Source organism: Cucumis sativus, chromosome 1, assembly GCF_000004075.3.
Source record: "Cucumis sativus cultivar 9930 chromosome 1, Cucumber_9930_V3, whole genome shotgun sequence".
Classification (NCBI taxonomy): domain Eukaryota; kingdom Viridiplantae; phylum Streptophyta; class Magnoliopsida; order Cucurbitales; family Cucurbitaceae; genus Cucumis; species Cucumis sativus.
In genome coordinates this window covers 32486875-32509985 of record NC_026655.2, presented here as the reverse complement: position 1 = coordinate 32509985, position 23111 = coordinate 32486875, and the positions used below count along the sequence as shown (strand labels likewise).

Sequence of the window (23111 nt, the reverse complement as noted above, 5' to 3'; positions counted from 1 at the left end):
TATTGTTTTGGTATCATCTGTACTACTGTAAGTTGTAAAAACCACTTCTAAAGTTAAGGCATTATCCAACCATGCTAACCTAACCATTCCATTATATTTGGTTTTACGTAAACATGATAAAAAGAAAGAAAAAAAAAATACAATTCAATTAGAGTCATTAAATGATGAATCGATGATGGATCCATCATGATTACTACAGATTGGTAAACATTTCCTATATCAACAACTACTAATGAAAAGAAAGCAACGGCAAGAGAGAGGCACACACAAAGGCTAATGTGAAAATTAAAATTAATTTTACCAATAGATGTTCAAAATCAAGCCAAAAAGAGAATCTTTCATCTGTTTGAGTTTATTCAACTCTAAACAACATTTATCGAGTAAACTCACCTAACTTGTGGATACACTTCCATTAGGAATAAATATAACATACAATGGAAGAAATATTTGATCTATTAAGTTTACAAAGTCAAGTGTTGACGCTTTCTATCTTCTCTAAGGCAGAAGCATTTTTTATTAGTCACTCATAAGCGGCATCAGCAGCCGAGGTGTCCATGTCGTTCAAACCGAGTTCCTCGTTTTGTTCCCACGACCGCTCGTACTCCTCGACTGAGAATAGAACCAAAAAGTAAGTATCCACAAGAAGAAAACTAAATCAAATCTAATTCTCTTTTGTTATGTACTAGTTACTCTCTACTCTAAAATGTTCTAACCAATATACAATGGTTCCAATTGGTGGGCTTGGCCCAAGGAAAGATTTACTCTAATTTCGTTTTCTTTTCTTTTTTCTTTTTATATCTTTTGCTAATACAAGAAATGAATAAGAACGTCAAGTCGTAGTTTTTCTCCCGATACTCGAGTTTCCACGTAACTTGATGTCTATTTTATTTACCACTTTTAACATGGTTTCAACAAGAGGTAAAGATGAATCCTAGACACAATTATAGATGAAACTCAAATGGACAATTTTCGCCGCCGTGGATGTGGATGTGGATGTCGTTGCCGCCGTGGAAAAGCTGCTCCACCAGCTTCAAAAGATGCCATCAATTACATGGGTCCCTTAGAGTCAGCCACGTAGCCAACTGGAGGAAACCAGCTGCACGCACCTCAGTTGTCCACCCACACGCCGTCATCCAACTCCTCCGCCATTCAGCTGGCTTACTCCACCTGTTTTCCCAAGTCCAGTTACCCTTTTGGTCAGCGAGACATCCACGAATCGCCACTGCCATTGTTTCACGCGTCGCCACCCTCCAATTCTTTACCGCAGCCGCACATCCGTGTTATTGGGGTTGATCAACTCCATAATAGATCAAGGTTCGAAGTAGGTGAATCTTCAACACAATCCAAACCAACCAACTCGTCGATATATTCTAAGAACCCGGTAACTTCATTCCCTATTTAGTCCTCAAATTATATTAACTAGTTCTCTGACACCATCTACAGGTGTTTTTCCATGGGAGAAGTTGAATGGCTAGAACTACTTTTCCTGGTCTCAATCAGTAAAAGTGCTTCTTGAGGCACGTCACCAATTTGATTTTCTAACAGGAGAGACTCCTTGGCCCCCACCCGGTGATGCCCAGGAACGTCTTTGGAAAGGGGAGGATTCTCTTATTTGGTCCATGTTAATCAATAGTATGAAACCACAAATTGGCAAGCCTTTGCTTTATGTAGCAAATGTGAAGGATCTATGGCATACTACTTAGAAACTCTATTCGAAGCATTAGAACACCTCTCGTTTGCATACACTAAAGAAACAAATCCATGATTGCGAGCAAAGAACTCTGGATGTAACTTGCTACTTTAATTAACTCTACTCTAGCAAGAGAAGGACCTATGCAGAAAGATAGTATGGGATACTCCAAGTGATGGCATACAATATGCTAGACTTGAAGAAGCTGATCAGATTTATGACTTCCTTGTCGGTCTAAATCCCAAGTTTGGCATTGTTTGTGGTCGTATACTTGGCCAGAGACCCCTTTCCTCCTTAATGGAAGTGCATTATGAAGACCGTATGAATGTCATGAGTGTTCTGACTACTCTTGCTACTGACTCTGCTGCCTTCAATGCTAGATCCTCGACCCATGATTGTGAGAACAACGAGAAACCGATCTTCATCTGTGTTGAAAACTTCATGGTTGTCCTCTCAAAGATAAGAAACGTTCCTCAAATGATAAACAGAATTTCAGGCGTGCTTGCACGAGTGAGTCTGCTAGAACCTCAAACATCTGACCCTACCATAAACCAGAACTGTCCCTTTCCATCCTTCTAGAGGTATGCCTCAGTCCCTTAGTCTTATCAGTGTCAATGGAAAGAATCATTGGGTCCTAGACTCGAGTGCTACAAATCACTTGACGAGTTCTTATGAGAATTTTGTTTCTTATATTTCATGTGATGTTAAGGAAAAGATCATAAGCTATCATGGTTCTTTAGCTCAAATTGTTGGGGAGGCAAAATTTTCCCTTTGAAGAGATATCCCTCCAAAATGTGTTGTATGTGCCTAAGATTTCCTATAATTTGCTATAATATACGCAAAATTACTCCTGAGTTGAACTGCAAAGCTAATTTCTTACCTCATTCTGTTTCTTTTCAAGAATTAAGCACAAGGAGGTTGATTGGCACTGCCCAGCATAGCAACAGACTCTATCTCCTCGACGATGATACTTCTACTAGTAGTAGCTCTATGACTAGTTTAGTCTTCATATTTTACTATTTCTGAACAAGATTGTATGGTGTGGCGTTTCTGATTGAGTCACCCAAACTTTAAATATATGAAGTATTTATTTACCCATCTCTTCTTTAAAATTGACGTCTCCTTATTATCTTGTGATGTGTGTATTCAAGTCAAACAACATCATGTTTCCTTCCCCTTACAACCATATAAACCAACCCAGCTGTTCACCCTCATCCACAGTGACGTTTAGGGTCTCACAAAGGACACTACCTTCTCTGGAAAACAATGGTTTGTGACCTTTATTAATGTTCATACCCGTCTTACTTAAGTCGTCCTTCTCATTGATAAATCAGAGGCTTCCTCTATTCTCCAAAACTTCTATCACACCGTAAAAGCGAAGTTCAATGCAAAAATTGCAATTCTTCGGAGTAACAATGGTACGAAGTTTCAAAACCATACCCTTAGTGAGTTCCTATCCTCCAAAGAGATTGTTCACCATAGTTCACGTGCTTACACTCCTCACAAAACGAGGTCGCCGAGCGAAGAAATCGTCACCTTTTGGAAGTACCTGTTACCTTATGTTGTCTACTTCCCTTATTTCCTTAGGATGGAGGTAGCTAGACCAAAAGAAGGTATCTCCATATCTTAGAGGAAGTATACCCTTGATTTGTTGAATGAGACACATATGCTGGGATGTCGTGTTGATACTCCTATTCAATTCAACTGTAAACTAAGAAACTCAGACGATAAAGTTCTAATTGAGAAAGAAAAATATCAGCGCCTTGTGGAAAAGTTGATTTACGTATCACATACTAGACTATATAGCTCTTATGCTATGAGTACAATTAGCCATTCATGCAGGCTCCCTATGAGAAACACATGGAGGCAGTTAACAGAATCTTGAGGTACTTAAAAACAACTCTTGGTAAAGGGTTGATGTTCAGGAAGACTGACAAAAGAGCTATTGAGGCCTATACTGATTCTGACTGCGAAGGGTCCATTATCTATCACAACCTATAGACCGTCTGACATTTATCAGTTGAAATACTTTGCAGCACGGGCGGAGTTACAAATTACAAATGGAGTTCCCTTAGATTCATTATTAGGTTCGATGCTTAAAAAATATATTAGTAATTTAGTAGTTTCTAGTTTTCTGAATCGGAATTTGAAAAAAGAAAAAGGCAGGGAAAGTCACTTACATGTTAACTGATGGTCATCTTTCATATCATCAGTCACCGGTGCAATAAACGAATTTGCTAAGGCATCATCAAGGATTAGAGTCCAAGGCTGCTCCAAACTCAAGAGCTACAATAAGAAAAATTAGCAGAAAAAGACCCAGAAGATTAGGTAACAGTGAATATACCCAAAACATGGGAAATAATGTACCTTAGTAGTTAAATTTGCTAAAATAAATACTGCCGATAATGGCTCATATTATATCTCTAGAACTGATTTCATTGTATTATGTGCATTAAAGCTTCAGACAAATTCAAGTATTTTAGATTAATAAAAAAAAGTACTAATAAAAGTAAAATAATAAAATAATAACCCAACCATATCTTAAGGGTTAGGTTTGTTTAGATCATTGGAATCGGGCTAATGGTCAACCCAACCAACCCAAAAAAACACCCCATCCCAACCCTAGCCATAGACACCCTTGATAACCCACACTTTTCCTGAGAAAGATAAGGGGAGCACCTTCATAATAACAAAAATAAATTAAAATAAAATAATAATAATAATAATAATAACAAAAAAAAAAAGCCACAGATGCCCAAAGGAACACATTGAATCTAATACTCTACACCTTACTCAGAGTAGTCTTAAACCCTCTAGATTTCCTAATGTCTCTTCTTCTCGAAGTCCCCATCCTGACATGTATACCAGCTTGCCACAAAAACCTTTGAGAAGGGAAAGGAGGATAGAGAAGGAGCACCTCAGTCATCTCACAACCACCTCTAAAACTAGCCAAACTAAACCAAACTCTTCAAAAAAAAAACCGCCTTCAAACTGCATAAAAAGTCACAAGCTCAAAACATATCATCAAGATCTTCCACCGCCCTTTCCAAAGAACGCAATACAAAGGCCCATAAAATCGAGTAGCCTCAAACTCCTACCCAAGGTCTTATTTCTCTTCCATGGAGAATCTACCAGACAAAAACATTAACCATATATGAAATTTTCACCCTCCATAATGAGGCAAAGGTTGAGTGTCACCCAGGGGAAAAGGGGTTCACTAAACAAAGGGACAAGGATTTACTAAAGATTGCTTTCAAAGAATAAGGATTCCGGGAATGAACATTCTCCCTAGGTTACCATGAACCTCCACAAACATCAATTGAAGATCAATAATAATAATATTTACTATTTTCCTGCTATAACAAAGAATGACCAAACCCCAACTAGCTTGATACGTGTTGTGTCAAGATCCAAGTCCCTGGACTAGAACAAAACAGGCCAGCTTCTTTACCTTTATTGAATAAACCCAGTTCCCATTCCAGACGTAATTCCCAAGAGTCTTTCAAGTCTTCTGTGCGAGGAATACATTGCACTTTTCAGACAACTTCTCATAAAGTTCCGAAAGACTTCGATGAAGAGCACTGGCAAGTGTTAGCAGTGAAGAACTGAAAAGAGAAGATGAGTATATAAAAAATACAGATGAAATGCCGGAGGATATGAACAAGGCTTAAGGTATTTTACTCCAAACTGAAGAGGTTCAATTACATTCCATTAAGGAAAGCTTCTCCTTTACTTCACTAGAGAAGAAAGACATGCCTCAAAAATTGCATTCCATATTGGAAGCCTGTGAAATCTCCTTATAGCCTAATCCAAAGGAAAACAGGTCATTTTGTGGATATCCTTCAGGGTTCAAAAGTGAAGATTAGCTATTGAATTACGCGAGGATTTGGACAAAAATCAATGTGGCTGTGTAAGGCCCCCAACTATCTGTACATATAAGAGGAAGGGTAAAAGGGGAAATTCCTTGGCAACAAATGATGAGAGAATAATGGGAGAGGATCGTGAAGGTGGGGCCCGCAGGGAGGAATGATAGGGAGAGAGATAAATATGTAATTTTGGGGAAGGGGTAGCTAGGTTATTTTTAGTTATCTCGAGAGAAGGAAAGGCTGCTGTGGCCTGGGGACTGTCCCAGCTTTGTATAAGGGAGCTGGATATGCTTTACTACTGTTCTTTCTTTTATTATCATACTGTCATGCTGTTTAATGTAATTTGGCTTATATATAAATAAAGTTCTACAGAGTGCTGCCTCTATTTAGCCATTTGGTTGGGATATTTTTAGGTTTTCTTGTTAGTATCTCAACAGGCTGATTCTTAAAAGTTTTCTAAAGAAATTGATCCAGGACATTGTAATAATTCAAGAATCTAGAAGAGATACCTTTGATAAAGAATTCATAAAAAAAAGCATCTAGAGCTCAAAAGATGTTGGCTGGACTATAGTTGGGAAGCTTTAAGAAGTTTCGGGGGCATCCTTACAAGGTGGGATGAAGGTTTTTTCAGAGACTGACATTGCTAAAGCAAATTTCTCTTTGACAACTAAGTAATGCATTAAAGGCAGTGCTGGCAAGATTTGGCAGATTTTGTGGATTGGAAGACTGCTTCGAGTTCCTCTGGACATTGGAATGCATTGGCAAGCCAATTTTGAGGCAGCCGTTTGCATCTTCTTGGCTTTCTCTTTCTCCTTTCATCTTGAAGATTTGTGTGTGCAAGATTTTAGATTTGAGTGAGCTAATTCGGAGAGAGAGTTCAAGTATTGTTTTGTAATATTTTCTGTTCATCTGGTGAAAGAAAAGAGAGAATTGAAGGGAATAGATCACTGGAGCCAAGTATTGCTTTGTACTATTAGTGTGCTCAAGCATCTCTTGGTGTTCGCTTATGACTAGAAAAACAAAACAATTGTGTGTCTGACACATTTCCAAGTGTGTTGGTGTACGACACATGTCAGACATAGACCTTGTGATTCCTAGGCTTTCCTTCTTCAACTATTTTCTTCTTTATAAGTATTTTTACATATAATGCTCCTAAAATAGATAAACTTTTTTTTCACCTATACCCCAAAGAATATCACACTTTAGTGTACCTTAGAGTTTTATAAAACATTGTCTATTATGTTTCTTTTCAAAATTTCTTTTATTTAAGTAAAACCTTAAAAAATTATTACCCACAACTTTTTTGTCAAAGACTTCCAGTGTTAAATCAATCTGAAAATTAATCCAATTCAATATAAATATTGTGAAAAATTGGCAGAGTGATAAGACTCTTACTTCTAACCAAATCAAACAAATGTGACCTCTCTGAGGGAAGAAGAGATGGCATTCCAAATAAAATAAAAACTGTGTGCTAGATACACCAACTTCATTCACAAGATTGGCAAAAATCATGATCATGTACCTTGGTTAGTCTTGTTTTGAAGTCCAACCACTTGTTTCTTTTATTTTCATCAAGACTGTCTCCAAAAGTAAATCCATGTACTCTCTCAAGACCTGCATTGATGAAGATTCAGTTGTGAGTCCATATTTGATTTAAAAGGCTCCAAGTACAAATATAAAGTTAGTTCGTATTTCAAGCATTTACTCTTGCCTGAAACTTTCTACTGGATAAAAAAATATTAAGTAGAAAGAGGCTTCCAGAAACTATAAAAAGCACGTTTCTAAGCAGTTTTCCAGTCATTTACAAGGCAAGAGTAGGCTGTAAACATATTTATGGGTGTAGAAACTACTATTTTGTGGTTGTGTGCGTGTGTGTGTGTCTATGCTTGATTATTTTCTTTTCTTCCTTAATTACTCTGTCCTCTTCATTTCACGGGTTCGACCTTTCTGAATATGCTTGATTATTTTCATAGTTCATTTAACTCCAATGGCTTTTGAATTGTGGAGCACACAGACACAAAATACCACTCCCAAACTTCAGCAAAAAGTGGGGGGAAAGAAAGATAGGACGAAAGGTTTTCATTTTTTTAAACTGCACAATAAAGATAAAATAAAAGTACAAAATACAAAAAGTTGCAGTAACAAAAATAAAAAGAGAGTGAAAGTTAAGGAAATGAAGGCTTAGAGTTTGATTAGAAATTCAGAGGCACTTTGTTATCATTTAAGATTCTATACCTGAAACACTAGGAGGCTGTAAATGTGAAATCACGCAAAAATATACAATACAGCACATTAAATATACTTACTTTCACTTATCTTTGTGATTAAGCCTTCAACAGTTGTAACAATTCCCCCAAGAGTACCACTAGTCAGCTCCAACTCAAGATCTGGGACTTTTACACTTGCAGTATCTGACTGGTAAAAAACATAACATCGTTAAACTATATGTTCCAACTTACATGATACAAGCACTGGTTGCCTTTTGTTTTCTTTTTCATTTTTTTATCTTTTAAAGAAACACAACTTTATTGATACAATGAAATGTTGAAAAACAAAACAAAGAACTTAATTTATATTGATATCTGAAGAGTTACGAACTATCAAACTCCTAAAAAGAGCATAACAAGGAAATGCCCCCAAAAATGAACTATAACAATTACAAAACTGAGAAGCATAATACAGAAATATGCGAAGGCATTCCAACCAGAAACAATTTCGCAAACAGTTGACAAACCTTTATTACATCTCGACTGAGATCTCTAACATTCTTCACACATAGACTAATTATCTTTCCTTTTTCAGGGATTCGCCCACCAGGCTTCAGCTGCATAACAAGATCATAATAATCATCACAACTAAGACAAGCAGGTGAAAGGGCACAATACTGGCAAGACATACCTCAGAACTACGGTAACCACAAGCATCACAAGTAGTTGCCATGACAATCACTTCTTGAAAGTACGGAATTTCTGTGGTTTGTTAAGTCTAAATGTATTTGTGTAGGAGCCTCTCAAACAAATAAAAGCTACAAAGAAGTTGGAAGAAACCAGAAGATTCCCCCTAGTTAAGCTATTCGCTCATAGTAGATCAACCATTAAAGAAACAATAGAGAAAGAAGGATGGCAATAACAATTAAAAAAACCTATTCTTTCAACTCTATATGTGAAGAATAAGGCAATAACTAAGAAAACACAATTAATGGACGCTATGCCTCAATTCTTCAATCAAAATGTAATTGCAGAAAAACTAACGTTCAGTGGCAGAACTTTTTTAGATGTCCTCATTGGTGAAACTCAAAAATATATCAGATACATGTGCACTTTCAGGCTCTAAATTATGCAGTTATACCTGAGAATGGATTGTCTTTGTCTGGCCCCTCAATGAATCATAACATCTAGCCTAAACCAAAAAACTACTCAATCTATCAGGTTAGATGAGTTCTCCCTTTCATGATAACAGACGAGTCATGTGACGTTCTTACTTCTGTGTTATTTTGTGGGAGTATGGCTTGGGACGAATAGTAAAACTTTTAGAGTGTTAGAGAAGTCGATGGAGTAGGTTTAGGAGGATGTGAAATTGATATGTCCTTATGGGCTTCTGTTAATTGAACTTTTGTAATTTTCAGCTAGGTGTAATTGTGTTGGATAGGAGTCCATTCTTGTAGCCAGTGTGGCCTCTTTCTGCGGGATAGTTTATTGCATCTCCTTGTCTATTCTTTCCTTTTTCACAATATTTGCACAGTTTCTTCCTTCTAAAAAGTAATAATAATAATATTTTATATTCCTTTGAAAAGAAAATAACAAAATCCCACAGTATAGTACCCAAGCATGCCCTTCCCAGTACAATTGAGATTCTATAGCAGATGCATGAGAGGATAATAAGTTGGAATCAAAGTTGGAAACTCTAGGATTCTGTTGTACACTTATCAAAATTACAATGTTATCATTGCTTCATCTCATATTTTGTGGGATGAAGAGGCTAGGAGGACTTCAGATGTCTTACAATCACAATTTAAATTTGTAAACAAACTAAATAATAATAATAACAATAATAAAAAAAGCGTTCCAAGATCATATTCACAATCACCAAAATTCAAAAGAGTTACTAACAGTTAGCATATAGTAGATAATATCATGAAACTAAAAAGTTCATGCATAAAAACTTGATTGTCATCCTTAGTTCGAAGCATTAATGAGTTAATTTAGTTCCATCAACTGATCAAAATTCAAGAATGATAAGGATACTGGTTACAAACATTCGAGTCTCACAGCTAACTGCACAAGCTCCACACGTTGATGGGAATGTCATCACCTATCACATATCAAGTATTATCATGGGTGTAGAACTTCAAAAGCTACTAAAGAGCATCAAAACAAAAAAGTTAAACAATTCCATTACTTCTTCTGGTGCAGTGTAACGAAAAAAGGCCTCAGCAATCTCTGCACTGTTACTTTGAGCTATTGCCCGATGGCCAGCCTTTGCTCCTACAGATCCATGTGCCACTCCTCTAACTTGATTAGAAGCATCAACTCCACCTGTTGATGCTCCACCCTGAGCTTCTGCTGGTTGTGATGGTTCAACATAATACCCTAACAATGCTTGTTGTTCTGGAGTACGCTCATAAGACTTGATACTTAATGATGGATCTTTGGATGGTGCAAATCTAAAAGTAATCAACCTCATATCCATAAGATACACATTCTGAAATTCTTTGAAATAAAGTTTATAATATATTAAAAAGAAGGAATATGCAATAACTATTCTTGGCCCTTTTGTCTAATTTTCAAATTGAAAAAAACTCAATTATATTATTTATGTTTGACGAATTGACCATTTTTTTAAAAGGAAATAAAACTTTTCATTGATAGAATGAAAAGAGACTTTACACTCAAAATACAAGGATATGAAGCTAAGATCCAGAAAATTGAAAAAGTACAATCCTGAGAACCATGCACTAGAACAAAGAATAGGCTGGAAAAAAATAAAGAAAAAATACCCAATAATAAAGTAATTTGAGAAGAAAACACACAAATCTTAGAACAAAAACATCACTACATCAGTAAAAGAAACAAAAATCATGTAGCTTCAAAACAATTGGGCCAATGGAAGGAATATCAAGGAAACCCTTCGATTCCTTAGTACTAATTAACTCTACAATCTACCCAGTGTATTTCCTAGCTTTAGTATTGCATAAATAATAAAATCTCTAAACATTGTACATTTAGCTGGTTTATTATTAAGATTGGTTAAGCTGTTGTTGTTACCAAGTGTTGAAAATTATGGACAAATTTTTATGTATATATAAAAAAAATGAAATGATATTTTTAGTACCCACTAGTAGCATTAGACCACTTTTAAATAATGTAGTTGGGAAGTTAGGCGTAGAGTATACATGCAGCTTTCTTTTTTTTTTTGGGAAGAATAGGGTGTAGTAGAAGTTGAAACTTATGATGATTTTGAAAAACATCAGTTAGGCATAGATATCTAAATGATGTGAAAAAAACTTTTGTAGCTATATTATAGAGATAAAGTAAGAATGTATTTTCTTTCAAAAAATATACCTACTCTAATTTCCAGCAGAACTTGTCACATAGAAAAGTGAGCCTTTTGAATCAAAGTAGCAAGTTAACAAATTTGTAGTCAGATGCAATGCAGATGTTAAATCGTTGACTAATGTACATTTGAAGCTTTGATGGTAACTTTTGTTTGATTAGCTGTTAAATGATTACAATAAGGAATTATTGACTTACACAAGGCATATAAAACTATGATGAACTTATAATATATTAATTTTCTATTATTTAACTTCAGTAACTAAATTGGTGAAATCTGATTCAATTGTTTTCTTACAACTTATAAGGTGAAACAAATTAAAAGTACAATGTGTAATGCAAAAAACTAAAAATAACAGTGGAAGATTGAAAGCCATAGCTCAAAACGCTTGACCTAAAAATCAGAAAATTATAGCTTAAGTCCATCACTTACGGGTTCTCAATGAAGCTGTTTCCAGCTGGATCATCCAAGATGAAGGAGAAAGATGAATCTCCCTTAGCACAAGCTTTCAGTTTCAGAAGAAAATGGTCTATTGCTTCAGCAGTCTGAGGATCCACCTTCTACAGAACCCAGAAGATGCAACATAAATATAAAGACACCCATACACATGAAAATTTGACAATCAAAGGATAAAAGCACGATTACAAACCCTACGTTCCTCTTGAAGGGCTTCCAATCCATCTACAGCTCGTACCAATATACCTTCAACCTAAATTAATGATCACACATAAAAACTGGTTAAACGATTTTTAGTGAAGATTTTCTGTCCCGAAGAAAGGTGAGGTAAAAAACATTGTTAACTAAGATATGGCTATAAAAAAAATAACTCTATATTTCCCTTCAGTGTTCACTAGAATCCCAATCCCATATAGGCATGCAAAGTATAGGAGCCCTAAACTAATAAATTGCAAAATTATAGTGGAAGACAAAATGACTAAAATGTTGAAACAAATATGTTGTAAATAAAGTGTAATAGCTGAGTGAAAAATATCGTGAGTTCAAACATTCAAAGGGATGGGCAAAGGAACAAAAATACCGACAGAAAGTGGGAAGCTCAAAGGAAATATCCCTCTAGGTATTTCAATGTGCGCCTTTAACCCCTTTCAACGTCCATTCAAAGAGATGGGCGCCATGCTTACTCACAATAATCCTATGCCATAAAGAATTAGATTCAAGAGAAAAGTGCCAGAGCCACTTAGCCAACAATCCTATATTGCGGATTCTAAGATTGTCACTCTCTAACCCCCCCGGTTCACAGGACGCCCCACCAGTTCCCAACTCAACAAATGGGACCCATGACCTTCGTCACTCCCCTCCCAAGAAAATCTCTCATGTACTTCTCCGAACTAGGTATCCTGAAAAGTGGCATGTAATACACCAGTATTCCATTCATAACAGATCTTATCAAAGTTAATCTCCCCACTTTTGAGAAAAAAACCTTTCTTCCATCCTGCCAACCTCTTTTGAATTTTCTCACAAACGGAATCCCAAAAAGACAGCCCAAGAATTATCCCTCAAAGGGAGACCAAGATACAGTGAAGGGAAGGAACCAAACTCACAATCAAACACCTCCACCCATCTCTGAAGCTTAGTAGCATCAGTATTAATACCCAAAATGGTGCATTTGCTTCTATTAATTTTTCAAACCAGACAACTCCTCCAAGAAAGCAACCATATAATTAAGAGTGGTCGACTATTCTTTCTCAGAAAAGAACAACATAGTATTGTCCGCAAACTGTAGATGCCATGCAACAAGGTAACTTCATTTCTGCCAATCCTTAAAGGGGTCAATAATAATCCCTTCAACCCCTTTACTAATAAGACGGCTTAAGACATCCACCATAAGTAAGAACAAAAAAGGGGACAAATGATCTCCTTGTCTTAAGACCCTAAAATCTTGAATCGCCCATTTTGGGGATCCATCAATGAGAATCGAGTATTTCACATTTCTAATACACCCCCACATACCACATTCTCCATTTATAGCCAAAGCCCTTTTTCATCATTTTGCTATCCAAAAACCCCCATCCACATGATACACATTTTCAAAATCAAGTTTAAGCAAAACTCCCTCCTTTTTCTTCGTTCTATACTCCTCTGTAAGCCTCATTCGCAATAAGAGCTTGATCCAAAATCTGCCTTCCCTTTAGAAAAAGCACCCCGATCTTCAGAAATAGTCAAGAGCAACACTTCCCTTAACTGGTTAGCAAGAATCTTAGCCAAAATCTTACAAACACTAGTGATAAGACTGACAGGCCAGAACTCCCTAACTATATTGACATTATCCTTTTTGGGGATCAGACACAAAAGTTTCCACCATCGAACTACTCAAAATACCTTTTTCAAAGAACTCCTTAAAAACTACCTCCAAATCCCCTTTGATAAGTCTTGTGCAAGTGCACGACAAAAGAACCTCTTCACCAGCCTTCTCTTGGTCTAGCCATCTTGAGCCCTAACATTCTAAGAAACAACTTTTAACATTTAGACCTAACTAACCCCACCTCTGAAGGGGCTTTCTTACCCAGAGCTAGCTAACTGAGCTATCCAGTTTTTTTAACTCCTTAGTCATCCTAGTGCTACCTTCCTTACCTTTCTCTTTATCTCCACCTCCCTTCCTGACCCCTTTATTGTTACCTACCATTCAACGTGTTTCCTTCTCTGGCCTCCACTTTCTTAATGTCGGTCGAAATTAACACCTCCCATCCCCTTGTTCCTTTATTAGCACTAGGCAAAGCTTCCTGTGAACAAGAAGTAATTTGTTGGCCATAAGAAACCCCACAGAGTCGCTTCAGGCTCTCCTACATCAAGACCCACATCCGAAAACCCATCCCCCGACTCCTTCTCACAAAATTCCGTTGTATATTCTTTAGCTTTCATTGTGGGTTCCAACTTAGGCCCATTTCTTTAACTTGAACCTCTTCCTGAGCCTTCCTTCTAGAGATCGGCTGACTTTTCCTAATAATGCCTTTACTCAACAAGGCTCTTTACTGAGCTCCCATACAATCATCAACTTCTTTAAGAACTGATACCACCTAGCCCACTTCGAAACTCTACCACAGCCCACTTGCACAAGACTTCCTAGGGCAGTTCTCCTTTTCCTTCAAGCTATGGCCCTTAGCTCCGCTCGGCCCAACACTTTAGGGCATTTCAAATTCAACATGTGATCTCCCTCTTCCTTCCTCTTTTAACCTAGAAATAGACTGAAAGACCAAAGAACCGTCCTACCCATACCTTCTTCTGACATTTTTTGTCCCTCGCCTTCTTTGCTCCGGCAAACACAAAGTCTCACCAGAAAAGAATACTCGTGATAGTTCACGACACAACACACCGGAATAAACCCATCCTTGTTGCCAATGGCCCTAAAGCACACCTCCCTCATCCAATCCTCTTCGAAGGAAGGATCTTCTTCTACATCAAGACCTCTACACCAATCTGCCAAAGAATCAACAAACTCCCTTGCTCGTAAGAATGGGGAATATCAAGGGCCGTAATCCATCCCCCTCCCCCGAACGCCTATTTTCTCTTCTCTTCAATCGCACTGAAGTCCCACAGATGAAAGGAGAACTCAGCAGTTTTAAACACTGATCCTAACTAAATAAGATCTTTCGCTTCTGAATCAAACTCACGATTTCCAACAGAAAGATTTGCACTAAAAATTCTAAAGCCACAACAAATGGACTAAATCTGTTCAACTAAGAAGCATGGGCACTTCATATTAGAGGTGGTATCGGTGTCGGACACTTAGGGAACATGGATTTGTACAGACACGTGTCCGATACGCCAAATTTTGTCTTTTTTTTTATTTCCGGACACACCCATGGGCCCAAACTTTAGGTGAAGCCCAAGCCCAGTTACTTTATTGCAAACAAAATATAAAAATATTATTATATACACATTAAACATCCAATCTCCTTGTCGTGCACTCCACGCCACCATGCCTTCATCTCCCGCTCACTTCTTTCATCTCCATTTTGTATTTTGTCCAACTCCAACGGCAAAGACCCACACAAGTCTCCTTGTCGGCCGATATCACCACTCCACCTCATCGATATTTTGTGAAAATTGACAATGACACAACGATACTTTATGCTTTTTATAGTGAAGAATATTTAGTAAATTTTAAAAAATAGCGTATCCCCAACGTGTCTGTGTCCTATTATTTTAGAAATTCGCATATCGATGTGTCCTATCGTATCCGTGTTCGTGTCCATGCTTCTCACCCGTTCAAACAACTGCTTCAAGACCCCCCAATCTGATGTAGCTCTTAATTTCTTAATTATGATCGTCGATTGCCATTCAAATGCAAATTCCACCTCTTTTCCACTTTCATCTACTATCTTCTTCCCAACAACCCAATCCTTTTGTATGCTTCTCGAATCAAGGGCCCTTTGGTCCCTTATTTTCCTTAAGTAACACTACTAGCGGCTGAAACCTTTCTTTCCCTTTTTTCAACCGAGCCTTAGCTGGTTGGGTCACTGAACCTGACTTCTGATTGATCCTTGTAGACCCCAGAAGCAAAATCGGAATCTCTTTTGCCAAAAATCTCCATCCCTTTCCTTTGCTCCATTCGGTATGAAGATTCTCGTTTTCCTTCCTTTAAAAGATTCTAGGGATAAAATAAGAATCCTACCTCTTGCATTTTCCAAAACTTGGAAGAAAGTAATGGCGAACTCCACCTTCTTCTGCACCAAAAACCCTTGGGATTATTCGCAACAGCAGCACTTATTAGACAACTCCTAATCCAAGTTGAGATCCCAAAGTCCAGCTCCATTTCACCACATTTCCCACTATTTCTTTCCTACATATAAATTTTCCTAACCTTCCCTGCTAACTCCACAAGAAAATCCTTCCTATATATCTTGAACTTTCCCATCTCTTTAAAACTCTCACATTTTTTAAAGAGAAGTTGGAGAAAAAAATTTAGGGTACAATGCAATATAAATCAATTAATTGGAAGAAGACTTCAATACAATCCAAAAGAAAACAAAAACAAAAAAAGAGGTTTGTCCGTTACAACATATTCCTAGTCTTATTAAGGGAATATCATTGATGAATGAAATGGCAGGAGCTTGTAGTCTACTAGCCTCCCAATACCAAAAGGTCAAAACCCTTGCATTTCTTTCCCACCAAAGCCACCGAAAGAAAGTCGGTTTATAGCCAACCAAAAAATCTTTATCATACCCCAGAAGGATGGCCCACAATAACTGAAGCTAGAATATTAAAGATGTTATTTGGCAAAACCACAAACCAACCAAAAGAAGCTACCACTGTTTTGCAATAATATAAGAGTACAATGGAGAAAAAAATTGCAAACACACTAGGTGTCTAAAAAACATATCACACAACAAGATAAAGAAAGAGGGAGACGAGGCATTCTCCTCTCTAAGCAATTGACTGTAGGATACCTTCTATATCAGTGAACATCAGCGATTCAATTACAGCCAATAGTATGAACTTCACTCATAAGAGATTTGACCGAAAACACTTTAGTGGGATCCAGGGGACAAATCCAAGAGTCATAAGTTGGACCTAAAACACTTGAAGAAAGTGGGATAGACTAGATCACTCAACCACTCAAATTTATTAAGATTCTAATGCAGACATAAATGTCACGTTGCTTGAGAACTAACCCAAACTTGTGCATCAAAACAGTTGAGGCTAGTAGAGAAACAAAAAAGCTTTTAATGTTGTAGCTAGCCAAGAATCAGTAAGGCCCCAAATTACTCAAACCTTTAGGAGGGGCAAAAATGGAAAAGAAGAAGAAGCCTAAACTATGAGGGTGTGCACATTTGTTATGTGGGGACCAAAAAAAACATGTGAGGTAGTGAATCGAACTTTTGACCTCAAAGTTGATAGTACAAGTTTATGTTAGTTAAGTTATGCTCGTGGTAGCACCAATATAATATTTTTATTGTGGGGAACGAGCATGTAGGTCTTTTTTGTGGAATGTTTGGGCTGTGCTTGAGGAGGGAATCCCAACTCTCTCGAAAATGTGATGCATTACAGAAAGATATAACTCACCTGAAAATGTGGGGCATTACAGCAAACATGCAAAAATGTTAAACGAGACAATTACATAGCCTCAGACAAATATAGCATAAGAAGTACCATAAAATTATAATAACGAAAACAGGCAAAAGAATACCCCAAGGCTACAAAAGGAGATGCGTACCACAAACACAGACACACAAGACTTAACAAGCCAGAGGACTGAGCAAATATTAAAACAAACAACCAATATGAAATAGGACTTTGAGGAGTTACAGTTGATAGAGTTCCACGTTGAGCCTCTGCTGGAATTTCAAAATCCAATTCTGGAATCTGCTCATAGAACATATAATCAGTCATATAGCTGAAAAATCTTACTAAAAAGTTCGAGAGTGTATCTATATGAGTCAGAGCAATCTACTACGCTGTCTAAAACACCTTGACATCTTTGTAATTGTATTTTTTTATTGTTTTCATTGTTTTCTAAAGTAGTTTTTCAAATGCAATCATTAACCTATCTCAATCTGAAGCAGGTGTTTTTCGTCAATGTGTTTATATTTTCTTTGTATTAAACTCTTTACCAATGTTTCAATACTCCGTTGCTTTGGTTCTTTCGTTGTTTCTCCTTTGTGATCGTTTGTAGGTCGTTTTCACATTTGTATTACCCGAGTTCATCTTTGTTTAGATTGTTTGGACGATATTGTCTTTTTCTTATTTTGCTCTTAGTATAATACTTTGTATTGTGAGCATTAGTCTCATTTATTATTAATAAAGAGGTTTGTCTCCGTTTCAAAAGAAAAAGAAAAAAGGACCTTCTTTAAAATATAAACTAATTACAAAATATTGATGTAACAAGCTAATACATAAAAGAAAAATGGAAACATCAGAAAAAGTAGTAACTTTCTGAAAAGCTTCTCAGATTTTATAACAAGATTAAGTTGTTTTACAAAATTACTGAAAGATTAGCTTTTCTTTCTTAAAATTTGAAACATGTATAAAGAATGTTGAATACAATATCTACTTAACGGTGGCCAGCACAGGCAGAGTTAGACAGCTTAAGAAAATCAATTTGATTGCCAATTCATTGTAACATGGATAAGTGTAGCTCTGCATGTAGTACCTTAATAATGGCAGATTCAGATTTAACCACTTGTCGATTGAGCATCTGCATAAATAATGACCGAATTAGACCTCTAAGTAAACTCACGAAAACATGCAAGTTTGAACATGGAGCATAATATTCAAAATTAGAAGGCCACGACTCTCTTAAACAAGCAAGGATTAAGAACATAGGGCCTAAGATTGAGAAAAAGGTATAATTGACGCTCAGAATATTTCTGCCAACTGTTTGTAAAAAACACCAAGAATTCGTCGAGATAACTGAAATAGTATGGAAGGGCACAAAAAAATTAAGGGAAATAAAATACAGCCAATCCGAAATAGCTAAAAAAGATATCCTTGATAATTCCATAAAGCCCAAGTGGCTAACGCCTTTGAAGAGGTGCGGAATGTAACGACATCTTACCACTCTTCCCAAGATCTCTCAACCGTCAACCCTCTAAAAATTCAACTATTTCTCTCAAATCCAAGACGACAACACATAGAAGATAATAACAAGATGAAATTTAAAAAAAAGTTTTCCCTTTCCCAAAAGGGAGGTTTCTAAAGAACCTTCTCCATCATAGACAACTGATTTCTACGGCGTGCCAAGCAAATCCATGAAGACTAATTTGTTACTCGCATGATACACGATACTTCACTAGAAAAGGACCAAAAAGGGGGTGATAAATGGAAGAATATAACAACTCTTACCAATCAGATAATCAGCATCCATTTTGTGATTAATGGAACAGAACATTTACAAGTTGAGACCCCCCCCCCCCCCCCCCCCCAAATAAAAGAACAATTCTCATTGAGAATTAAAATAAATAAATATAATAGAAAAGGAAGCCCAACTACATGAAGGAACTTCAGTCATGCAAGATAGTGATTAGTGCCTTCGAAATTGAAACCTACTAAGCATCAATAGGATCCTTTCCCAACCCTCTAAACACTTTGTTATTCCATTCACCCAAAGATACTATAAAATAGCAGACACCCCAACTACACATAAAAAACCACCCATATCTCTAAGAGGTGGATGGAGGAGGAACTCACCAAATGTATCATTGGTGTCCAAATGTCGAATGAGTAAAAACTCAAACATCTTAAAGAAGATGTCCAAAATGGATCTCCAGAAAATATGGTCCAAGTATTCCTTCACCTTCCGAAAAAAAATACACAAAACGACCTAACTAACAAAAGGCATCTTCCGTGCAAGTTGATCCAACGAGTTAACACGGCCTAGTAAAACTTGCTAGGAAAAAACTTCACTTCTCTCAAGATCATTCTCCAAGGGAAAGAAAACCCAACTCACCTAAGGGAGAAAGGTCTAAACCCCTAAACCCTAAACCTAACAAATTATGTAAAGAAAAAAAAGATTTGCTTTACTCGAGAATCCCTCTGGAGGGTTGGGACTCCACACCAACATATCCTAATACTCAAGTGAGAACAAAAGAGTCACGACATTTTGGCGCTTCAATGTTGGATAAAGAACAACTAACCTTGGAAAAAGAGAGAGAGAGGATCTAGCCAACCAAACAAGGAAATTAGACACCAATCTATCTTTTTCTAGATAAGAAATATTTCATTGATAAATGAAATATGGAGAGACCTCGGGCACACAAAGGTGATTACAGAAAAGATTTCAATCGGAAGACACCAACCAATTTTTAAAAGAAGACAACAATTAGAGACAAAGAAACGTAGAACGTAGGGGTTTATCCCCCAACCAAATCCTCTAGAAAAAAAGACCAAAGCCACTTGGCTAACGGAGCTTTGACGATACCTTCGATTCCCAATCTCTAACCCCTAGGTAATCGATTGGCTTCCCAATGATCTCATATCTGACCAAGCACGTCCCTTTCCTTCTTCCTTCTTCAATCCCTTCCCAAAATAAATTGTTGAACGAATCAACATCCCTGCTTCAACAAAGAAGCCTTTTATCCAAGCAACAAGTCTTTTCCTAACTTTACCCACCACAAGAGTCCAAAAAATTAAAGATTTGGGAGTCAAAACAAGATAATAAGAGAATCAACTTTACAACCCACCATAACAGGCCACCTTCTAAGTTTTTTATCATCACAAATGAGCCCATTATCCAGCATTCTATTAATCCTCAGCCTTGACATCCCTTCAAACAACGCTGGGAAAGAAAAGCAGCATGTCAACCGCAAATGAAGGCTGGAAAAAGTGATCCTCTCTTCTCCAACCTCAAAGGTCAAGGATTTTATCATCAACACATGTAGAAGCAATCCAGCTTAGAGCATCCACCCTAAACAAGAACAAAAAGGGGATAAAGAGTCACCTTGCGCAAGACGTCTCATGGCCAAAACTTTACCCCTAGGGCTTATGTTAATGCTGAAAAAATATCCATATACCACATTTTCTACTTATACCCAAAGTCCTTATCCAAAACCTTACCTAGAAAATTCCAATCCACATAATCACAAGCTTTTCTCAAAATCTATTATAAAAATCACTTATTTTTTATTCTAAAATCCTCTTTCGCTTCATTAGCTACAAGGGTATGATCCAAAATCTATCACCCCACAAAAAAAGCCCCTTGCGATTGCGACTCAGAAATCATTGACGGGAGCAGTCTTCTCAAACAGTCAACTGGGACTTTAGTGAGAATTTTATAGATAGGTAAGATCGAAATCCTTAACCTTGTGAGCCAAATACTTTTGGATTAGAATATCGCTTTAAAAAAAATCTTGTGAACCAAAATAACAAGAAGAAGAAACCATTGATATACATACATATATACATATCATTAATGCTTAAACTATCAGGTTGTAGCTGCTTCTAAGCCTTGTCAGGTGAACATATAAAGTGAAAAGAAAATAAATCTCGCAAACATGATTTAATTTCATCGAAATAACCTTCTGGTCGCCTGCATGAACCTCCAAACAGTAGCAACAGCCTCGTGGCTGGATCTCACCAGCAAACTGAACTTCATTGTTCCTGAAAGAAATCCAAGGCAACTCAAAATCAATTATCAGATGATAATGAAACCACCGTATTTCCAGAGAGAATTTCATTTGTAATTACCTCTCACCGCAATGTGGACATTCAAAGGCTGACAACAAAATCTGGAGCAAGATCCATCGCTCATTAAAGCTTCACAAAGAAAACTAATGACTAATTGAAAACGGCGTAAAAATTAGAATATTACCTTTCTGAAGTGCGGAATTAAAGTTAATAAAAATCTTGTTATCCCCTGTAAATGCAATGCAGAGAAACAGTAACTGAACACATCAAAACGACACTAAAAGCCACAAACATCTTCATTTTTAATGTAATGAAGTAGAAAATTCTCAAACTTGCGTCTCCTAAGTAAAAACCAGGCAGTCACAAATCAAAATGCGGCGGAAAACAGAAAGAGAAATTCGCAATCGTAGAAGATGAAGAGCAGAGAATGAAGTGAGTACGTTTTCACCGCATCGCATGCAAAGGCTTTCTACTTCGTAGCTAGGAACATCAGCAGCGTCTTCATTTGCAACTACAGCTTCAACGACCGACTGGACGTCCAAGACTTCCTCTGCATCTTTTGCGGCCATCACTATCAACCGGATGGGTTGCTTCACTCGTATTGGTGGCAGGAGGGTTTACTTCGGTTTCTATGAGTCGACGGCCGGCGGGTTTCGGCTCTTCGGGTGCTGTTATGTTATGGTGGTGCAAAAACAATTTGAAGAAGAGGCTCGAATGTTCTTGCGGCTCCCCCTCCCTCGTCTTCGCCGGGACTTTATTTGTTTTATAAATATAAACCGAAGGTTAAAATTTTGTAGGGTGTGACCGTGGGATAGGTGGGAAGAATATTGTTGTTTTAATTAGTTATATATTTATACAAAACCATTGGGTTTGAAAAATATGAGAGAGCACAAAAAAAAAATAGAGGAATAAAAGATTTTTGGGATTGATTTTGAAAAAATTGATTTTTAAGACAAATTGAAGGTGAATTGTCTAAATTATCCTTCTTTAATTTTACGTTTTTATCTTCAACGTAAAAAAGAAAACCCTTTGTGTTCTCCTCGTCAAAATTTGAACTTTCTTGCTTCTGGTGTCGGTCATCGCTCCATTGTAGTTTTCGTTGGGACTCATGTTCCACGGTGAACGTTCAGTTTTTGTTGATTCGTTGAACGTCGTGTCTCCACGGTCAGCGTTCACCCTTGCAGTTTTTCAGTTTTCATTGGGACATCATAGCTTTCTTGTGGCAGTCGAAACACCTCTCCTCGTGACTTATATAAATCTGTGATAGTCGTTGGGTATATCTTATAGCCTGTTTGAAAATTAAAACTAGGTAGCATTCAAGAGGATCTTTTGTAAATTAAAACTAGGTAAAATTGAATAGGATTAATTTCTTTAGTAAAGGTGGAAGATATGAAGTTGTAGTTTGAACTATATGTGTTGAATCCTTTGAATGGTAGGCTTTCCTCTTACTAGTAATCCTATAGGCTTGGAATTGTTTCCACTAAAAGTGGCTTATCTTTCCTTTTAGTCTATGATTTTATGGATTGGTCTTTCCTTTTGTCTGAATTGCCTTATCATATCTGTCAGTAGTTTTGCACTACTTAGAAATTTCAATACTAATTTATCCTATAAACTACTACATCATTTTAGAGCTTCTCAAGGAGACGTTGGGCACTCCTGTTATTAGAAATTTTGTTAAAAGTTCTTAGTATTTACTCGAGTGAGAAAGATTCTTTAAAAAAAAATCAACATTTATATATACCTAGGAATTTTTCAAGGTATTACAATATATGTTTAGGAGTGAAAGCAATTCGGTTTAGTAGTCCTCTTATGCACTTATGTTCTATCTTGCACGTATCTCTCACATTTCAAACTTTCACTATGCATTTCGATTAAATTGCTACCCCTCCTAAGCCATCTAGAATGTTTCTATTCATGTTAAG

The 23111-nt window shown here is 37.0% G+C and overlaps 1 protein-coding gene across 1 annotated transcript; it reads right to left on the bottom strand.

The window, feature by feature from the left end:
- Positions 1-269: 269 nt before the first annotated feature.
- LOC101208000 (zinc finger protein ZPR1) lies at positions 270-22000 on the bottom strand. Its single transcript, XM_004145433.3, has 16 exons — positions 21630-22000; positions 21374-21418; positions 21250-21290; positions 21081-21162; positions 18218-18262; positions 17374-17430; positions 11759-11818; positions 11542-11669; positions 9955-10219; positions 9801-9867; positions 8455-8525; positions 8291-8380; positions 7863-7971; positions 7079-7170; positions 3871-3976; positions 270-609 (listed from the first exon to the last, which is right to left on the bottom strand). Exons 1-16 carry the CDS (start codon positions 21756-21758, stop codon positions 521-523), a joined length of 1476 nt encoding a protein of 491 aa, XP_004145481.2. The 5' UTR covers positions 21759-22000; the 3' UTR covers positions 270-520.
- Positions 22001-23111: the final 1111 nt, after the last annotated feature.

Bases quoted from the DNA above. Each gene is read 5' to 3' on its own strand.
- LOC101208000 (XM_004145433.3), bottom strand. From the start codon at position 21,758: ATGGCCGCAAAAGATGCAGAGGAAGTCTTGGACGTCCAGTCGGTCGTT. The intron at 21,163-21,249 runs GTAATTACAAAT...GATTTCTTTCAG, and splicing joins TGTCCACATTGCGGTGAGAG to GAACAATGAAGTTCAGTTTG. The intron at 7,171-7,862 runs GTAAGTATATTT...TCATCAATGCAG, and splicing joins AATCACAAAGATAAGTGAAA to GTCTTGAGAGAGTACATGGA.